The 15,001-nt window shown below is 37.3% G+C and overlaps 1 protein-coding gene across 5 annotated transcripts in view; it reads right to left on the bottom strand.

Annotated features, from left to right (window-relative positions):
- frmd4a.L (FERM domain containing 4A L homeolog) overlaps positions 1-15,001 on the bottom strand; it is a 233,586-nt gene that overhangs the window by 58,727 nt on the left and 159,858 nt on the right. For all 5 annotated transcript variants that reach the window (XM_018252720.2, XM_018252719.2, XM_018252718.2 and 2 more), the window contains exons 6-7: positions 10,781-10,837; positions 8,466-8,488 (exon numbers count right to left, since the gene is read on the bottom strand). In XM_018252720.2, the coding sequence (XP_018108209.1) occupies positions 8,466-8,488; positions 10,781-10,837 (80 nt within the window). The remainder of the gene's footprint in view (positions 1-8,465; positions 8,489-10,780; positions 10,838-15,001) is intronic.

Raw genomic sequence — 15,001 nt, 5'->3', positions numbered from 1 at the left:
CTCTTGCTCCCAGAATCTGCCAGTGTCTTTAAAAAATTGCTTATGTTTTTATAAACTCGCTGGTGTAACCTTTCCTACTACGCTGTATATCTTGTTGGCAATTATACAGTAGTTTTAGAAACTGCCATTTGGTATGCTTAAAGATTCAAAATAAAACATACTACATGGTAAGGGAAGACAATTCTATGTTAACTATTGGTGACTTTGGCAAGGGCCACTCATACTCAATCAAATCACTATTGCAGGAATGACAAAGAGCTAGAGGAAACAAGAGTCAATGCATGGTTAGGCCATGGCCCGTATCACTATCCTTGGACATAGATTCAAACTCAGAAAAAGAGTGCATTAGATGACTCAATAAACCACTCATATTGGAACATGAATGCTTTAAAGTTTCAACACAAATTTAAGTTGGCCCATGAGCAGTAGCTAGAATTGTGGTTTTAACCATGCACCTGAATTAGAGTCAACAAAACAGCTGCTTAACAATAAAAATACAAATAGGTCTCTCTTTACTTCTGGTCATCCTAGCAGCCAATGGGCTTGTCTCCCTGTGCCTCCACACCATTTATTGTAACAGCAATACCATATCATTTGTGACAGTTCAGCACTGTTTTGTTTGATATTTAGTACTGATCTGCTGGTCATAGTCAAGAATTGGACTATAACTGGATCAGTGTTACTTACTAGCCATTTGGGAAATGTTGCCTGGTGATTGGAAAGTATCTTCCTGTATAATGTCTCATATTTATCTTTTCACTTCTACAGACTTTAATGTGTCTAAAAAGCACTGGGGGAACATCTGGCTTCAGCATTGCTTTTGCAGGGTGGAATAAGAATCTTTTATAGTGATGCTGTGGCAGTTGTAGTTTGCAAAAAGCTGGAGGGTCACAAGGTGGACATGCCTGAATTATACTGAATTACAATACCGTTGCAGTATGCTATGGTATAAGACTGAAGCTGCTATATTCGTCTTCTACAAAGAGACTGCTTATGTGACTCATTCCCTATAGAATCTATAAGCATAGTGAAGAAATGTATGCTAAACATGGTCAAGGGAACTATGTAGCCATTTTGGAACAGATTACTGATATTAGCTTTTCTGTTACTTTTCTTTTCATATGTATCATTACAAATTGCATCACAAAAGTTTTTCTTTGTTTGGGTAAAGTAATGAAGATTGCCGAGGTTTTTTCGGCACAAAACCCTGTATGATTAGTAAACTCGCACAGGGTCCCTTAAAGATTGCATGTTCATTTACCAAGACAGGGCAATTATTGACAAATTTGTACATTAAGTAACTCATAGTAGCCAAACAAATATCTGGTTTCATTCTCTAGCTTAGAGCTGATGCATCATAGGTGGGGCCACCTAAAAACTGCCAATGTTTTCCTATGTTTCAAAAGCCCATTTAGGTAAAATGACTGGCCACCTAAAAGCTGACAATGTTTTTCTTTGTTTCAAAAGCCTGTTCATGCAATATGTAATATGCAATATATGCAATATTGCAGAATTTTCTTTCAGCACAAAACCCTGCATTATTAGTAAACTTAGGGGGGGTTTCCGCTTATTCGTTGGTATCTATTTATAAAAGTAAAACCAATTTTGTTTATAGAACATGCTGGTACTTATTTCAAGAAGGAAAACATAACAGTATACCCATTTTATAAAATAAACAACTACAATATAATTTATTTTCCTTTCCAAACTCATTTGCTCATTGCTCATTTGCTCCAGGTAATATATAAATTACCTTTCCGGTTGGCTGCACTCTAGTAAGCATCCACCTGCCAGCAATGGTTAGTAATATAGAAAGATACATCTGGTTAGATTGGAAGAGACAAGCAGAGGCCTAATCTTAACATGCTAATATTAAGACATTTTCAGGATCAGTGAACATTTTGCACTTGGGACATATTTGCGAGGTTGGAGCCTGTGAAGGTGTAATGTTATTTGACTCACATTTGACAATCATAATGGCACTGAACCATCTCTAGATAAATCAGCCTCTCAAGCTCCTGGAGCTGAATGGATCAAAGGCACAATACCCCTATTGTAATTTACATAAAAATAATTTCAAAAGCGTGAGAGTGGATATCATTGAGCGATAGGGCTTATTTTATTTTAATTACCCAAAATCAAGCACAAGTTTATTATGTTGTTCTCTAGCGATCATTGAGTACAAAATATTAATTTATCATTGTTTTTATTCCATGGCTGTCTGAATAACTCCCAACTGACTGGATATAGACCATCAAATAATATTGCATGGCTCCACAGATTTCTGTATGACCATAGGTATGCATAAGCCTATTTTGTATTTACAAGGCCATAAACCTCCCAACCCCACCGTATCAACCAATACTACATCTCTTGAAACGCAAACAAAAGAAATGATTAGGCACAGGACACCATACATTTCACCCAACCCTAAATTGCATGGTTTCGTTCAAGTACTAGGACATGATGGAAGTTAAGAGGCTGCCAAGCTTCATACTGGAAATTTAGATTACTTATCCAGTTGGAAAAGGTTTCTATACTTGGCTGCATAATGTAGCACTTTGGCAACATAATTGACAAAGGCACTATATTTTAATTAAAAAACACTGCACATTTTGGGGGTCGGTTTGTGCGGACAATTTTACTCAAATATGCGGATAAAGAAAATTAATTTTCTGCATAATTTATATATAAGTGGCAGATAGTGTTTCACTTGGCTTGATTAAGTTTCCATGTTTTCTTTATTGTAAACCACAGCAAAAAAATCAACACTAATGGAGACTTGGAGAAACATAATAAAATTAACTAGAAATGTACAAAGTCAGCTTTCAGGGAGCCTGGTTGGTGGGGCTACAGTTATGGTAACAATTGGCTTTAAAGGGGTGGTTCACCTTCAAGTTAACTTTTATGTTATAGAATGACCAATTCTAAACAATTTTCCAATTGGTCATTATTTATTTTCCATAGTTTTTGAATGATTTGCCTTTTTCTTCTGACTCTTTCCAACTTTCAAATGGGGGTCACTGATAGGGTTGCCACCTTTTCTGGAAAAAAATACCGGCCTTCCTATATATTTTTCTTTTTTCCCTATTAATAACATTGAAACAACCATCATTTTTACCGGCCAGGCCGTAAAATACCGATCAGTTGGCAACCCTAGTCACTGACCCCATCTGAAAAACAAATGCTCTGTAAGGCTACAAATGTATTGTTATTGCTACTTTTTATTATTTATCTTTCTATTCAGTCCATCTCCTATTCATATTCCAGTCTCTCATTTAAATCAATGGATGGTTTATAGGGTAATTTGGACCCTAGCAACCAGATTGCTAAAACGGCAAACTGGACCCTAGTTACCAGATTGCTTAAAGGAAAACTATACCCCCCAAACAATGTAGGTCGCTATAAAAAGATATTGCATAAAACAGCTCATGTGTAAAATCCTGCTTCATGTAAATAAACCATTTTCATAATAATATACTCTTCTAGTAGTATGTGCCATTGGGTAATCATAATTAGAAAATTGCCATTTTAAAAAATAAGGGCCGCCCCCTGGGATCGTAGGATTCACTGTACTCAGAAACATACCAACAAACCATACATGTTAGGTCACATGAGCCAATTAACAGACAGAGTTGTGTCTTTTGCTTCCTCACTTCTTCCTGTTACAATTAGAGCTGTAGTATTTCTGGTCAGGTGATCTCTGAGGCAGCACACAGACCATCACGAAATGGTGGTTCAAGGCAAGAGATGTAAAAGGGCAATATTTACTTAAATATATATTCCAGTTTGGTAAGATTCTTTAATATGCTACTTAATATGATATGAACTATCTGTTGCTTATTTGTTCATTTTGGGGGTATAGTTTTCCTTTAAGATGCAAATTGAAGAGCTGCTGAATAAAAAGCTAAATAACTCAAAATCCACAAATAATAAAAAATGAAAACTAATTGCAAACAGTCTCAGAATATCACTCTCTACATCATACTAAAAGTTAACTCAAAGGTGAACAACCCCTTTAACACCTAAAGTGCACACAGTTAATGCCAGGAGGCTGATGATATGTTAACCACAACATCAATTAAGAAAGATTTCTATGTTGTTTTGAACACAAGCAAATGTAGCACTAAGTGGCACCGGCCCAGCACTAACCTTTCCTGTGTCAACAACCTACTGAAATGGATCATATTTCTGCTCAGAGATTAGTATGTTTACAGAACTCTATGCTGTTCCCTAAACTTGCCTGTTTGTAAGAGATCAGGTAAAGAAAGCCGTTTTTCTTCCAGAACTTCTGGTAACTGGCTTTTATCATAAACCATCTACACTGGGGGTTGGGTAATGTTTGGATTTGGCTCTTTAAACAGAAATGTAAATTCTTTGTATGTGCAGTGTTTACAATGAAATAGATGCTCTGTCATTTAAGTATAGCTACAAAATTAAGAAGGAACTGTTCAACAGGGAAGTGGCTGACTGGAAGATTTGTTTTATGCAAAACTGTGAGCGACAAATCTGACAAAAATGCATCTCCACTGGAAATAACTGAAATTGCTGCCAGTAAAACCAATATATTGCAAAGTCGCCCAAAACTGCCAAACTTCAGGCGACTTTAGGATATGTTATATCTAGTATAAGTGATTCTAAAACAACTGGGCTTGCTGGGTAATCATTCAATGATTGCCCAGCAAGTCCAGTTGTTTTAGAATTACTTAAACTAGATATACCATGACCTGGATGAATGAAAATATTCCTAGGCATATTGGGATATGTTGGTATTACTGCTAGAGATTTCAGTTATTTCCAAAGGAGACAGATTTTTGGGAGATTTCTTCGCCCCGTAGTTGCGCATAAATAATCGCGGGCGCCTTTACAGTTCATGTCATATCATTGGTGAGAGCAAATTAACAGGAATAAGGTATCTCTTTCTGCTTCTTATTAAATACACTTGCAGCTTTCCTTAAAAGGCTTTTTGTGTGTCTGCTTATGGGAAACATCAAAACCCCCCACCCCATATGGCATGAGATGTAACGGAAATATTAAAGCCATATTAGATTTCTTTGGCTGTTTAGACTTGTTAACTCCTTCACTCCTGTTAGGCCTGCAGCTAATTGCTAGGCACAACCATCTCAAGCAATTTGTTCCACCTCACTTGAACTGAAAGTAACACTTAAACAAATGTAAAAGACAAGGAATAATATACTGTGATACATAAGATATTTAGCATTTTGTATATGTTGTTTGACAGCAGTGTGGGAAATAATATTTATTGGAAAGGGCCAGAATAATGTTAGCAACCAACTAAAACATAATAATTATTGGCTTTTATTAGGAAAAAAGGCACACTAAAAGTGCAATGCAGAATAAAAAAGAATGTTTTATGCTAAAGCAGACACATTTCCTGACCAACAGTTATTGCTTGATACAATTTCAATAAAATCAATATAAGGAGCATGCTCGCTTTTTTTCTTTGTATATGTTGCAGGGGCACAGAAGGACAGTGCTTGCTTAAATCATAGTTTGTTATATGAACCTTTGAGTCTATGAAATGAGTGATCTCCAATAATATGAATGTCTTTCATCCCATTTCAGAGGAATCCAGAGTAGGAAAGGTAAGAACATAAATCCTAATGAGCTGGTGCAGTAACTAAACAAATCGGCAGAACTAAATGTCATTATTATGCCATGGATTGCAAAGTGACTTCTGAAACTGTTTGAAATGCTTTTCATTTTCCTATTAAAAAAAAAACAAAACAACTTCTGAATCCATCAGTTATTTCAGTAAAGCCTGCCAGCATTGCAACACAGCTGAACCCCCAGAGACAAACCTCTTGGATGGATACTTGAATTCACTATTTTACGATTCGGCAAAAAATCCTTTCTGAAAGATTCGGCCGAATACTGAACAGATCTGAACCCTAATTTGAATATATAAATTAGGGAAATAAAGTGAAAAGGGAGTAAGAAAAGAGCAAAAATTTTATTCATTGTTTGTGGATTCGGTACTTGGATTCAGCTGAATTTGGAATCCTGCTGAAAAAGGCAGAATCTTGGTGGACTCTAGAACCAAATCCTGGATTCAATGCATTTCTAATAACCAAGGGACCCTTGCACTACCTCTGTATCAAAGCCCTCACTGACTGTATCCACTCCTGTCAACCTCTACTTAACTGGAGGTTTGTTTTCAAAAGGATGATGTGGCCAAAGAGAGCCTTCAGCCCCTTTTTGTGGGTTTCAGAACCTCCACAGAATGTTTTGTTTTTATTGATTTTGTTGTAAGTAATGTGGCAAACACCATCTGACACCTTAAACATAAATCTGAATCCCTGTTATACCACAGCTGTTGTATGCTTTCAGCTGTTAAGGAGGCATTGACTTGCCACCAATACTCTACAGTTGAGCTTTGCTAGGTGAACAATTCAGTGCAAATGCTCATGATAAAAAAATAGAAGCAACTAAAAGCATGAACATGTGAAGGTGGCCAAATATAAGTTGATCCTCGTAGGTAGCCATACAAAAGGCCTACAGGTTTTTCTCAACATGCAAGGATAAAGGGGGAAATACTCAGGAGCAATCCGGTGCAGTTTTGGAGGAGGGAAGAAGGGTTGTCCAGGAATACTACATTTCATCTAAGGCTACACTCATACCTGACCACTCACCTCTGCTCCATGATATTTCTGCACCTGCAGGCACAGCATTGGCCTGCTTGGAGGTGCTTGGAGGTGAGCAGCCACCCTGTTTCTCAGCCTGTGCAAGCCTTTCATTTCCCTACACATGATATTTGTGCAGACACTCTAAGCAGATGGCTGCAGAAATAAGAAAGTAGGTTTTTTGATGCAAAATCTGCACCAGTTGTGTGCACACAGGCCAACACTGTGTCTGTCTGTGCAGTTACAGCAAAGGGTGGATGGGAGTCACTAACATAACTAGAGTGCACAGGGCCCCCCTGCAAAATAGTCTTCAAAAGGGACTCAGCACACTCCGATCCCCATCCTCCTACCCACTTCCCGCCTCTGCCAACTTCCCACCCTGACTCCGCCCACTCTCACCCTGCACCTCGCCCTGACAACTCTCTGCTTCCCCACTGCAGGTAAGAGAGCGGCTGTGGAAGGGGGGAGGTTTCTATAACTATAGAAGCAGACCCAGCATTCCGGGTCCCACTTTTACCCAGGTCCCCCTGCAACTGCGGGGTCTGCTTCCTCTATAGTTAACCCACTGATGGGAGTGACCCTGACTGTGTAGTGCCACCAGGTGTTCTGTTAGCCTCAAATTATATGTAAATGTTATTGCTATAAAAATGATGTGTCTGTCTCTTGCTATGCTGGTTCTGACTTCATGTACCATTGACAATGTCCCCACACTGACTTGCATGTTCTTTGGTTCTTTCAAACTACAAGAGACATTCACAGAAGTGTGCAAAGCTTTGTGGGAACCATATTCTTAGGAGGGAGAGAGTAGACTCCTGCTACCCTGTTTTAATTGTACATGTAAGTCAAAAACAGCAGTGCAGAGAATATAAACCGCAAGACAGAAACTGCTTTCAATCACAATCTACACTTAATCTTTAATCGTGGTATTAACCTAAAAGCTGATGCAAAATTGTGTCCACTGCATATAATATGAATGAATTGTTGCAGCACTAATACTTCTGATCTTTAGTTTTAGTTTACTACTAGTCACTGTGTATTTAGGGTAGGTTAGCAGGCACTGTAGATTCTACATATTCTATTGTTTTCTTTAAATCTATGTTGTGTCATATGTACACTGGCAACATTGCGTACAGCAGCAAAGTCAAAAGGTACCAGCACTTACAGGGTTTACAGGTCAATGCACTGCACACAATGTACTTATTTAGTACTTCGGGCATCTCTTTATCTTTACATATCTTTACATATGGAACAGGGCCCTCATTATCTTTTATATTGGCCAATATTTGTATGTAATATGTATATTCAATGAATACACCCAGTACACGGTACTGTGAAATACATTGGTCTTTATCACTACGTGTTAATAACACAGTAATAATTAATGCAAAGTTACAAAGAAGTTACTGCATTATGGATTATTAGACTACCAGAGTAAAAGCAAATGCAAATAACTGGTAACATTTCTGGTAGTAGTAGTTAATAAAGTTAGGTGGGAGAATGCACAGCTTCAATGGAACAGTCACTGGTCTTGATGCAGAAAACAGAAAAGAGCCAATGTCAAAGGTCTTGGGAGTCACACAATAGCAAGCCAGGGATTATCACAGAGATGCAACACTGAACTGTTATTAGCCACAACTCTAAAGATGCTGAGATCTGTAGCTCAGCAACAGTTAGTGATCCCTGCAAATATTCAACCTCCCACTTTAGCCCTTTGCTCTTACTATATTTACCAATTTAGACTGCCACTGAAAGAACATGATATAAATGTATATATACTTGAATTTATATAGTAGATATACTTGATTGAATCTGGAAACCTACCTTGTAAAATCTCCCTTTGCTTCCTAAAGGAAAAAAAGAAAAATCAAGTTAGCACTATAACATACAAATATACTGTGAATCCCAATGAGAAAGTATTTTACAGCCAGATTATGCCACCTCAAATCTTTAAAAAGCATATTTCAGGTCAAACAGACATAATCTATCAAGAAATAATTACTTTTAGTAGCAAATAGTCTCCAATTTATTGTGTTGGTTAAATAAGCAAAACTGAAATACGGTTTTCAAATCAGGATGCAACACCCCTCACTAAAGGAGTTAATGAATATCATTGTTTCTAGTTCTGACAGTCATATTTTTCCCACAGCAGTACAACAGATATTTGTAGTTATTTCTGTTGGCAAGCTGCAAAGCCACAGCCATTTTTTTAAAAGGAAATAATTGTCTGTTGTCTGCTCTGTGGTTTCTAAAGGAGGCAGCATATTTAAAAAGAAACTGGATTTCATTTGTTTGTGTTGGGCTCTAGTTAAAAGAACACTAATATGAATATATGGGTTTCTAACAAATGAGAAGTCACAGATTCGGTATACATATAAAATGATATTTTCACAGATGCTGATGTGAAAGTGCATTGTGGTGGCTGGAGATATAGTGGTAAAGGAAGTACAATACATCTCCTACATTCTCCCTATATGGAAGGCTCTGGGGTGGGGGTATTTGCTTAGACAGCAGAAAGTCAAATCATAGGGTATATGAACCTGATTTTTTTTTTTAAAAAAATTGAAAGGGCCTCATGATCAACTCTTCCTCAGTTCAAATTTTGGGAATAAGTGTCCCCCAGGGAATGTTTTATGAAAACATGCCTACTTGACTCGCTCTTTTAATGGACATTGACAGCTTCGGCTTAAGTCTTAAAATCCCATAAAACGTTGGAACATGGGGAATATAAGCAGCCCTTAAATGTCATTGTGTCATTTATCTTTATCTTTACTTCCCAAACAGGTAAAACATAATTGTGGAGTCTATATTTCTGACAAGACCTTGAATACCATTAGATTCAGTTTGGGTCATTTATCAACAATGGGCAAATGTGTACCTGGCCAGTAACCAATAACTAGCAATCCGGTATTTGATAAAATAGATTAGAAAGGTCCCCTACTGGGAGAACTATTTTCATTATTCTGCTGGCAGCAGAAACCAATATTAATTGCTAATTAGCTGGTACTGCACTTGTACAAATATGGTCCTTTATATTTTTTTAAGCTCTTGCATCCCTTAGCGCTGTAGCCCTAATGTCCAGGGGATACATAAATGACCCCTTATCTAAATAAAGCAAAAAATAGCAAGACTGCATCTCATTTTAAGAAGGCTTACAGTGGTGTATCTAATAAAGGTAGCGTGCCCCTATGAAGAAAACTAGGGGGTGGGGGCAGCCTAAAAACAGCTCTTTGCTGGAGAATATGATATCCTTACGTAAAATACCTGTAAATAAATTGAAAAGCAGTAACAATGCATTTTGTAAGCAAATCTATAATTCAGCTACTGAAATGAGTCTGATGGCAAGACTGCAGTTTTCTAGAATATAAAGATAAAAATCCTTCAAAACCAGAGTTATATATTCTGCGATTACAAATAATTAAAAATACTTCCTTCATAGCACAATCTTTGCCAAAGGAAACTTTCCAAAGGCTGTTGTGACCTTGCTTGGAGGCATAATGTATTTCCATGTGTTACCACTGAAGGCCAATCAGAGAGAGAGCGCATAAAGAATATGCTTTATTAGAATCACAGGAGGCCACAGCCTGGCAGCTTCTTTAAATAATGCAGAAAATTCTTAGAAATTCTTAAAAAAGTCATAAAAATTCGTAAATTAATATATTCGTGAGGGTATTCAGCATGTTTCTCTATTATATCTATTTTAAGACTCTGGATTTACCCAGGGCAGTTAGCCAAAGCAATCAATCAGCAGGTAGCCTTTACTAGTCACATGATTAGAAGCAAACACGTTATCAGTTGCTAAGGGTTTCTGCACCTGGGCATATTCTGTGCCTTTTCTTACATATGGTTGGTTGCTAAAATTTGTTCCTAGTTACAGAAACATTGTGCAAGTATTCTCTACAGAAAGATAGGAAGTTCAATATTAATGCAATTTATAGGTGATTTTATTTCTTCTTTAAATGAATTATACATTGCAAATTATCTGCTAAAATAACTATGGTAACAGTCAGTGGTGTCTCTTTTCAATTGTTGTAGCAGAGAACATTCTAGGCCACAGAAATGGATGCAGTATGGTAGTGTAGACACAGAACTTAGCAGAGTCTTATTGTAGAAGGCAGTAGATCACATAAAGCACTTACCTGCAGGATATACGCAGCTAATTCAAACACAACTTCGCTGTCAACATCTATTAACTCCTGCAAGAGAGAAAGTGGTGCTTTGATTTTATGTAGATTTGAGTGTATTTGCTCGATGGCACTACATAATGATATGTATAGTGCTGTCTCCCTGCTGTGGCTTCAAAGACTGAATCATTTTGTGAAACCAAATGCTTCTGAGCTTGAGAGGGGAAATGCAATTAAAAGTTTACTTCCCACATAGGACACGCCAGATGTGCGCACGATTCCCTAACAGAGAAACTTCCTGATCCATTAATAAAACAGGAATTCCCTAAAGCTATAGACACACTGTATATAACATTTTTACCTTCTAAATAAGTGATCTTCAGCTGGCTTTTTAGCTGTTACCGATCAATATTTTCTTTAAATTAAGAAATCAACTAATTTTTCTATATGCTTTAGATTTACTGTATTATGATATACCTTCAAATTGTGATGCAATTAGCGTAACATGTTAAAAGGGCCACTATACCCTAACATTTTCCACCAGAACTCTGGCCTCTCCATCTCTGTAGAATCTATAAAGCTGGTCATACACATAAAGATCCCCTTGTTTGATAAAGTTTGGCCAATTTAGTACAACTTTTGGCCCCTTCATCTGACAACGCACATAACAACATAACACCTTGCCCCTTTGAAAGTCACTACACACTGAGTTTTTATTAGCTGCATTAGGCAAACCCATAGGACGAAGTTATACTGGCACTTTAGGTTGCAGGCTATGATGAATAAATACAATGGGCAACAGTACAGATTGGAGCATTGCATTTGGGGGAATCAAGCAACAGGTGCTGTAAGATTGGTAGTTTTTATTTGTGTATTTATGTTATCCACCCAATTAGAGAATCTCTCTGGGGCAGGGACTACTTTCTACTGTGTCTTTTAATAACTTAAAAGACACAGTAGAACTTTTTCAGTTAAATAATATTTATACTTATTTATAAGTTTGATATACATACCTAGTTACTGAAGGCTGATTCCACCGAGAAAAACATAAGTGTTTCCTGTAACTGTCCCTGTATCTGTACTAACAGGTTCATATTATATGTGCTGAGTGAGAGGGTGTATGGTTGGAAAGTAACGAAAGTCAACAAAAATAAACACGATAGGCATGTTCCTTTTCTTTTCCCTTATCTACTATGTCTCTATAGCAAGATGTCCGGAAGCAAATGTAAGTAAGATGATCACATGCACGTATCTATTACTTAGGTGGGGTCTGTATTTGGAAGGATAGAATAATTACTGTGTGCCTGGGATACCCTTAATAAACAGGTAGACGTACATCTCAGTGAAGAAATCAGCACAGGAAGGAAGTAGGAACTATGTACAATGTAGCAATGATTTATTTGGGTCCCCTTTTTAATAGAAATCAATGAGCAGTTTAAATGCTACGTCAATGCACACACCTCCTGACATTTATTACAGAGTGTTTCTGCTGTATAGTGGCATAAGCTAGAGTCAGTTATCATCTGCCTTTCAGTTCTTATAGAGAGATGAAATCAAACCTGGGAAATGATTTACTGAAACAGAAACCTGCTGATTCATCAATGTTCCAGCTGGACCTGATTTTATGATTTCAGCTGTGTGCCTTCATACCTGGGATGTTGGGGTTTATAGTAGTTTTTAACAATACAATACTAAAATCCATCTTCTTCTCCAAAAGCCTTGCTTTAAAAAGCACAGGTTGGCCAGAGAGCTTAGGCACAGGTAGACATTAGCTTTTGATGCGGGTAGAAAACTGAATGTTCCCAAGGCAACCAGGCAGGCATCGTCATTCCCTTCTCACGGCCTCCCCCCCCCCTAAAAGCTCTTCCAGTCATGGTTGCTGCTTTTCATTGAATAACAATCAAAGCACTGTTCTGCATTTCTGATTTAATTAACTGCCTCTAAGGTATTCTTAGCCTTTTATTTAAATCTCCAACTCCCACCACTAAAATATGCATATTTGTGTCAGGATATGTGATTTAGGGCACCTTAGACTCTTATTGGATAGGATGCACTGCTGACTTGCTACTACATCACCTGGCATTCATAGAGAATGTTGTTGGAGGGTCATAGAATGAAGCTAGGTTCTTAAATATTATCTTTAAAAAAATCAGAAGCTGCACCTGGCATAATTTATGTATCAGTTTCAATTTCCATAGGAAAATAAGAACTATACAGAATAAGTAGAAGAAATTAAAATTTCAAGCTAAGCCTCATACCAATAGTCTCAGTCAGGAAACTGCTTATCTGTAGCAACCAACTTTTTGTTCCGAGACCATAATGTTTAGTCAACAGGAATGCCACTTTCAATAGACTGCAGACTGCTACATACTCTCTGACAGGCAAACACTACCATACTTAGAATTGTTACCCTGAATGCTATAGTTTTAATGTGACCTTGGCCTCTTTGTATTAAAATATACGCCCACCCTCCCCAAGGAACACATTGGCCTGAATACGCTCCTATCAGAGGGACTTGGGGAAAACTTTCATCTTCCACTTACTTGCACTTTGTAGAGGGTGATTGTGAGAAAGAATGCAGAGAGATCACAGACTTTCAGGCAAATAGTTAACCCCAAGCAGGAAGAAAGGGACTGGCCAGCAGGCCCAGGAGACCTACCCATTGTTCCCCACTAATTGCTTTACATTCCATGTGCATCTTCTCTAATAGAGGCCGAGCAAGGGAAACATATGCACTAACACAACTGCATTCAGTTAACTGGGAAAAAGTTGTTGGCTGCATACAAAACATCATCTGTAAGATACACCTTACTGTCTCTGTATATTTATTTAGCATTTCTGCTGTATTACTGTTTAAGGAGAAGCCCAGCAACTGTTGGCCAGTTATTGCTCTCAACATGCTCCCAGAGCAATGCTAGAAGTTGTAGTTCAAAAGCATCTTGATGGTGGTAGGATGGACACCACTGTTCTAAGGTTTGCATCCTTGCCATCTGGCTACAGAATTCTAAAATGAATTAATTAATGAATTAATTAATTGCACAGTGAACCCTTCCCCCCAGATATCTGCTGTTTTTAGTCAGAGTGCTGTCTCTCTGCAACTGCAAATCTTCAGTGTCCACTATTATTCAGAGAAAAACAACAAATAAATAAAAGGGGGTTGAAATCTGATGCTTAAAGTGGTTGTTCACCTTCCAACACTTTTTTCAGTTCAGTTGGTTTCAGATAGTTCACCAGAAATAAAGACTTTTTCCAATTACTTTCTATTTTGTATGTGTGACTATTTTTCTAATATTGAAGTATAAAGTGTCATTTTTCACCTTCTAAAGCAGCTGGAGGGGGAGGTCACCGACCCTGTAAACTGTTCTAAATTGATACATTTAGTTGATACATTTCTCATCTGTGTCCCTGCTGAGCAGAATCTCTGGGTTTCATTAAAGGAAGCTGTTGAAATTGATACAATAGTTGCTAATACTCCAGAAATACTGCTGAAAAATGTATCAACTAAATGTAACAGTTTACAGTCTGCACCTGAAATACTGAGCTAGCAAACTCAACCACCAGAGACAGGAATATTAAACGTTAAACTTTTTTTTTTTTAAAAAACTGTAAAAAATAAAAAATGGAAGGTAATTGAAAAAAGTCTTTATTTCTGGGGAACAATCTGAAAACAATAGAACTGAAAAAAGTGTTTGGAAGGCGAACAACCCCTTTAAAGTACTTTGTATGCTATACTTCAAGAACTAATGTAAAGTGCTTCCATCTAGTGGAAATGCATCAGAACTACGCATAATAAATATTTTCTAATAATTGTCTGGTCCTCAGCATCATGCACCTAAAATGCCATAAAATGATTTCTACCATAATCCATATGTAAGAGTAATAGATGCCCATGTTACTTCAAACACAACATATTACAATACAAATAATACATTACACACACCTAACAATCTTTGGTTTTAAATAACTCACTGTATTATCAGCTAACAACATAATGAACATTGCTGTAATGCTCAAAGCATGGAATGTGCTTTATCTAAATTATTAAAGAGACAGTAGCAGAAGCTCACTTAATAAATCAATTCAGCATCTAGATCTACAAATATATAACAGTTTATCTATTCATTCACAGCATACCTAAAACCAAAGTGTATGCAAAAAATCATCTACTGTCATTTATTTAATGGTTTGGAAATGCTGGCACACCAGAAAGCAATGCTTAGAAGGCTGGCTTTGCTT

The sequence above is a fragment of the Xenopus laevis genome, chromosome 3L, assembly GCF_017654675.1.
Source record: "Xenopus laevis strain J_2021 chromosome 3L, Xenopus_laevis_v10.1, whole genome shotgun sequence".
NCBI classification, from domain to species: Eukaryota; Metazoa; Chordata; class Amphibia; order Anura; family Pipidae; genus Xenopus; species Xenopus laevis.
The sequence above is the reverse complement of the archived record's forward strand: the minus strand, read 5'-3'. Positions and strand labels throughout refer to the sequence as shown.